This window comes from Cyprinodon variegatus, unplaced genomic scaffold (genome assembly GCF_000732505.1).
Source record: "Cyprinodon variegatus isolate N-32 unplaced genomic scaffold, C_variegatus-1.0 Scaffold1, whole genome shotgun sequence".
Lineage (NCBI taxonomy): Eukaryota > Metazoa > Chordata > Actinopteri > Cyprinodontiformes > Cyprinodontidae > Cyprinodon > Cyprinodon variegatus.
The window spans coordinates 273,281-280,289 of NW_015150454.1; the positions used below are offsets into that span (position 1 = coordinate 273,281).

At 35.0% G+C, this 7,009-nt stretch overlaps 1 protein-coding gene across 2 annotated transcripts in view; it reads left to right on the forward strand.

The window, feature by feature from the left end:
* LOC107098368 (cGMP-dependent protein kinase 1) overlaps window positions 1–7,009 on the forward strand; it is a 111,168-nt gene that overhangs the window by 78,196 nt on the left and 25,963 nt on the right. For both annotated transcript variants that reach the window (XM_015396135.1, XM_015396052.1), the window contains exons 5-6: window positions 2,479–2,542; window positions 5,383–5,460. In XM_015396135.1, the coding sequence (XP_015251621.1) occupies window positions 2,479–2,542; window positions 5,383–5,460 (142 nt within the window). The remainder of the gene's footprint in view (window positions 1–2,478; window positions 2,543–5,382; window positions 5,461–7,009) is intronic.

Genomic DNA, 7,009 nt, shown 5'->3' on the forward strand with positions numbered 1-7,009 from the left:
CTCCAGAGTGTTGTTCAGCATGGGGGTGAGTAGAAAATGAAGGCTAATCATGTTTTGGGTGTACTATTCCTTTAAGATGTTTGTTTGGCTACACTCCAAATAAATACAGCTGTTCTGTAAATCCTTTAGATGGTTGTTTGAGAACATCGGTGAACAAAAGGCATCGTGGAGACCAACAAAACACATAAAAATGTAAATGATGAGATTTGGAGGGTTTACAACTTGAGGTAAATTGTAAAACAATACTTCTTGCTGTGAGCACAAACCTCTTCTAAAAATGGAGATCTTATGGTATGACTGTAAACCTACCAAGATATTGACATCCACCTAATCTGGGAGAGAAAATATTATTCAAAGAAGGAGTCAGACGGCCAGTGATAACCCTGGAGAGGCTGCACAGATCCATTGTTGGGGTGGAAATCTTATCAGGCTAGTGCACTCCAGAATCTAGCTTGTATGTATGAAAAACACAGTTTTTAAAGTACCGTATGCTAAGTATGTTTCCTATTTTCCCAAAAAGCCAAGTGGGAAATCATTTGGAAAGTAGTGACTTAAGTCAGATAAAATCAAACGAAACAGTTTTGCCTTCATAAAAAATGTAGAGGAAAACTAACAAGCTGAGAAAACCAAGCTAACAGTGACATGTGACACCTTCATGCTGTGCAAATCCTTTTCTTCAGAAATGCAGCGAAGTCGGTCAGTTTGTTGGAAGGTGAATAGAGCTAATTACAAGCTAATCCTATAAGAAAAGTATTGAGATCTGGCACTTGACTAAATCCCTGTATGTGTCTGGGTCTGTGGGACATGTTTTTTTATAATAAGGAAAACTGATAGAAGTCATTATTTCTGCAGTCTCGCTTGGTTTGATATCTTTTGACTGGGACCTGATAATGGTGTACACCTTCATTCAGTCATTTGTTGCTTCCCTATGTATAAAATGTGTCTTACCCAACACCTGATATTTCTTGACAGATGTAAAGACTGATGAAACATTAAAGCATCAGCATCTTCTTCCTAAAGTTTTAGATAAATCCCCTTGGTTTTAAGTCTTGTTTTAAGAGCCAGGAGCGATAAACGGTGCAGCCTTCTTTGAGAAGCAAAGGACCAATGTGCTTCTCGGTTGAATGTAAAACTGTCTATTTCTCTTTAAGTGGACAATAAGCATAGTAGTGCTCTGATTTATTTCTCAATAGAAAAATATACTTTTTTCGCTTTTATTTGTATTCTACACAACGTTTTAAAATGTTCTACTCTTTTTTTATTGTCTAATTGTATTATTTTACAATATTTTCATGCTAAGTACATTTGTAAAATATTCTTATGTCCTTGGGCTTTCATAGAGTGCCCTCATTTTTTCATGCCAATTAAATTACATGGTTCAGATTATGATTTCTTTTGCTTTATTCATTTTTTCTTTTGAGAAGCTGTTATGTGTTTACAAAACAGCGCTTACTGCTAGGGTTAGATGATAATTTTGTTTGTGTTTGAATGATTCATATGTCAGTACCTAATTTTTGAAAAATAATTAACTGCAAGGACTAGACTGAAAATGGGTAGCCAAATAATTCTTAACAAACAAAAAAATCTGAAACCATCACAAGAATCAAATAGCTGGAATTTAAAATTAATTGAAAAATATTGAAAATCTGGCTTTACGGACCAAATCAAGGATAACTAAACAGTGTATAAAAAAGGAGAAATAATGAAACTATTATGCAACCGTATATGGAGTACAATAAGGAGTCACGGATCCCATGCAATACCTCCATGACCCACAAGGGGGTTGCAAACCCAAGGATAATTGGCTTCTTCTTTTAAGTGTACTGCCTTTGAGTTAGTTATTAGATTTTCCATTTGGCTTCATGGTGATATAGTTAAAGCTGCACTGTTACCTTCAAACCTTTCAACACTTTCTCACAGTGCTGATGCCATGCTGTTTTGTTAAAAAGCTACCATTAATCCATGCCACATTAGCCAGCTGTTAGTAATGGGTTCTCCTTCACTGTCCATAGCTTACTATTCCAAAGCTTTGACTTTGCCAATAGTGATAAAACGCACTTCTGCTTTAATGGTCATTTTGGGTAGAAAAAGCCTCTTTCCTGGCTGTTATTCCCATGTTGGGTTTATTAGTTCACTCTCAATTTGATTGCAGATTTATGTCCTTTAACATCGTCAGTTACCACAGTTACCTGGGAGAAGAAAAAAGGATAGCTAAATTGAGGCCATGGAGACTTATTTTACACCAGTGTCTGCCCTAAAGCTAAAGTGGATAAGGCAGCAAGTCTCAAATACTTTGTGATTAAAAAAAAAATCTGCTGCAGTAAATTAATTTTCACACAAGAGGAGGGAATGATTTGAAATTATATCCTCAATCTTATCTCAGAATAAGATCTGCACAGGCCCAATTTTTGATGGTGTAACACGTTGTGATACTTTTGTATTTTATTGTTCAAAAATATATTTTCTTTTCTTCTGCAGTGTTCCCACATTCCATGACCTACAGGAAGACATTCTAAGCAAGCTTGCTGATGTCCTTGAAGAGGTAATAGGTTCCTCCATCTTTCTCATGACACAAGTAATACATTTCTATAAGTAGATATTATCCGCTCTCATCTATTAAACTAATGGAAAAGTTCTGATAATATGTACTTGTTGGGTTTTGGTTTCTCTACTATATCTGAACATCAGAATAAGTAGGAACACTTGAACATGTGCTGTGAGGTAATATTGCACAAAATTCCCCACAAACTAAGCAATGGACATGTTCCTAAACCTGCTGAGGAATTCAGTGTGTTGCCGCCTTGCCTCATCCTGCTTTCTAACAATTAAGCTTAGCATAATGAATCAAATTGTTCATTCAATGCTGTGTTTGGGCATCTATTATGAACTAAATGTTACTATAGTAACATGCTTTTAGTGCCTTTTCTTTTCCGATTGAAATCTAAGCATCGTCTGTTGCTATCAAAGCTGTTGTTCTCATCCTGCTGCCATCTCATTAATTCGAATACTGATGGAGAGATTAGGCCAGATTTTAAATGAGTTGTAGAACCATGAGAATGTGGAGAAAAATGATGCATCATGTGGTAATGTGGTTTAAATGCACATTGAATGACTTTAAATGTTTTCCTACCTAAATAAGTGTAAGAAAAATATTAACTGTATTTGCTTTGAAGGTTATTTGGTGTTTGTTTCACAGAGTATTATATAATGAATGATACCTGCCTAAAATAAAAACACATTCTAAGACTTAAAAAGAATGCTTAACTTTTATCACAGATGTGAGTAAGTTTTACGTTTAATAGCTTATTTATGTTCAGTTTGCTCGGTATTTTTTCCAGCAACATTTAGAAGATGAAATAAGCACTTCCTCATTTACAGGCTAGTGAAAGCTTACACTGCGTCTGTTTATAAATTAGATTCACATTTACATTACATTATATTTTAAGCAAAATATAAGTAGGGAAAACGTCATAACTTTTAGGTGATAATATTATAATATTGTTGAAATCATTTAAAATTTCTAAAATTCTATATTTTTGGTGAGATAAGTCAGAAGTATATTTTTATTCTAATAATTGCATTAATATTACCCTTTAAATTATGTTACGTCCACCTGGCTTGTTAGGTGGGGTAACATTAATGGAGACCACACAAGGATTTTCAGAGTTAATAAAAAGGAAATGTATTAAATTATATTAAGTAACAACTGAAAAAGGATTACCTGAAATAAGAAGCCAAAACAGATTAATACAAAACCATAACCAATTAGAAATAAACAAACGCAAAACAAACCTAACAAAACTCAATCATAAAGTCCAAACCAAACCAACTGAAGTTCTGGAGAGGGAGAGGAGGAAAAAAGCCTCCTGACTGCTGCAGCATGACAGCTTTTAAAGCAGCAGAGCACCAATCAGGGAAAAAACATAACACCTGCAGAAGGCCTGCCTCCAGGACCCTAAAAGAAGAAAAAGCAGAGACCCACTGCAGCCGTAACAATTAAGAGCCTGCACACGAGGTATAAACAAGTTAAGATTTTTTAGCACTGCATGAAAATTGTCCCTTTCATTGTAATCATGTTTACGCTGAGTTTTGCATGGTGGAAAAAAACCTGAATATACAGGTATGTATGTTATTATATGAAATATAACATGATGAAGTGCAGTGCAAAAAAAAAAAATCTATATTTTTTTATTACTGATTTCAATTGGAAAAACTTATGTACTAAATGCATTTATGTTGTAGAACTAAGTATTTGAAGAATTTACTTTGTGTAATTTTGGTTGTGGCTTACAGATAATTAAATATCTGGTTCAAATTTTGTGCCATATATTCATCACTAGCATGGTTAGCACAGTTAAAGCATGTCAGATGTGAATCTCACTTGGCAGGGATGAATAACACTTTAAACTGAGTTGTCTTGATTCTACGGAAGTTGGAAGTTACAAAGAGGTTGCAGCTTACCTAACACATCACTCTAACTTTCGTAAAGCTACCACTTTAGGGAACTGCTAGTTCTTAGTTTGGTGTGACATGTTTTCAACACTAAACCGCTCTTTACTGAGCGAGAAACTCTCAGCATCTACAAATAACATTTTCAACAGTTATATTTCCTCTCCAGCCGTTCTTCAATAGTTTAACAAATGAATAGTATTTTATCTAAAGAAAAAAATATCTCTTTTTTATTATTATTGGGTACAGAACTATATTTTACAGTATAACTATATTATGTTAAGAGCTGATCTTGAAACGCTTCCATTATTTACTTTATATGTTTTTCAATCCTATACATCTTTTAAAATAACTGAAAAAGCCTTAACTATTGCTGGAGCTTTTTTTTCAGCACAAAAGTGTTTTCCTCATTTACTACCTCACATTAGACTAAACCTTTAAAGATTTTATTTTGCTTTGCTAGACATTTTGTTATTATTTCTGTCTAGCTAAGCATCATTTAGGTAAATGCATTACAGAAATGCAGGTATTCCCCTCTATTATCCATGTGGTTAATTGATAAATTTCAGTACCCAGTATTGACTTAGATAGCTTCCTCTCCCTCTGAGCAGGAACACTGAGGGTATGGCAAACTGACTCCTAGATGATAATCTGGTATTTATTTCTCTTTTGAAATACTGTAAACCAGTGATTTTCCCTCCTTGCAGGGTCCTATAGCTTTTAGTTGTGTTTCTGATTGCTTACTGTTCAAGGTTCTCCATAGGTTTATTAAAGAGGCAATATAAAGCAGGAAAGTAGCAAAGCAGAATGCCACCATTTGCTTTCAACAAAAAAAATGTACTCATTTGATAAATGCATTAGTTATTTATTTTCATGTGTTGAATAGTATGTTGCCACTATGTTCTTTACCTTTATTTTCTTCTCTTCCAACAGACACACTACGAGGAAGGAGAGTACATCATCAGACAGGGGGCCAGAGGAGACACCTTCTTTATTATCAGCAAAGGAAAGGTGAGGACAGTCACAACAGGCCATACTCTCAAGGCAATCCCAATTTCAAGACAAGGCATCATGCCATATAGCACACAGCCAAAGATGCCAATCTTTGAAGGGAAGGTGTGGTATTTTTGGATGGAAGTTTGCTATCATCAATCATCTTCAGATTGACGGATAGGGAAAAGTGCTACCTCTTTCATCATCCCTTGCAATACTGATGGGAGCATCTAGAAAGGGGAAAGGAGTCACTTTGATTTCCCCTTTTAGTAATCAACACAGGCTTTCACGTTGGACTCCATTCTGTGGAAGGCTTTCAAGTTGCCCACTAGTCATCCTCATGTTTTTATGGTGTAGGTTATGGTCATATTCAACACTCTTTTACAATCACTTGCTTCCAAATATGTTTGCAAGCACCCGGGTCTTACCTTTTTTTGCACTCTTCATTGGTGCAACTTTGGTGTTTTGATCTTCTTTGCAGACATCAACCTTAGAAAAACATGACAAATTATCCCTTTTACAACACAACAGTTTGTGAAACAAGTTTAAAAAATTAACAGATCTATCCTTTCTGCATCTGAAAAAAACAGTTGGTTTAAAAAGAGAAGACCTGCTTACTTGTGTTGCCTTGATAATTGTTATCATCAAGGTAATAGTTTTAAATTAGAATCTGCCATTGTAGTGCTCCAAGTAAACTGTCTTTGACTCTAATTTCAAAGATAGCTTTAAACACAACAAAGAATGGGCACATAAGAAATTCTGTGGGAAGTAAAAATAATATCCTTGGGAATCTGAGGTTTTTAGTTACAAGAAGAAGCAGCATATCAGCTCGAATATGAGAGAAGTCAGCAATGAAAATTTAGAGTTAGAATTAGTAAAAGCTATTGATCAGGTTAAGTTATGTATTCAAATTTGATCAGGTTCCAAGCCCCAATTATGGATCTTTCAAGGTCTATTAACTCTTTCTTCTAACAATACTCTGACAAATTCAAAAATCAGCAGAACTATTGACAGGACCCGTTCAGTGTGTTATTGGAAAACATATTCCACAATGCAATGCTGTTAAAGAAAGGAGATAGATGGTAATTCACTCAGTTTGCATTTTATTGTCCCTCTTTGCAAAGAGAGAACAAGACAATCATAGCAGCCCTTCCATGTCGATGTTCTGCCCTGTTCTGGTTCCTCTCACTAACTTAAACCCTACAAAGAGGCTGTGAAGGTTTTCAGCACACAATTAATCAAAACAATTACAGACAGTTTGAGAAAACAGTACCATGTTATGAATAAACCCTGAGAAAATGTCTATAATGTTATGAGAAGGAATATTTTTATCCCAAACACTCCCTAATAGGATAAACAACTTCTCTCCCTAGGACACCTTCTAGCCTTGCAGCTCTGAGGCCTGAATTAATGTTTTTATAAGTAAATTTAATCTTAGCACTTATAAATCAGTATATGTAAAAGGGAATTAATAGGAGATGGTATTTCCCCCCCCACATGTGTTTTGCTAAGAAGCTCAGACTTGTCCGTGGATGCAGGTTGGCATGACTCTACTGAATGTTTTAAC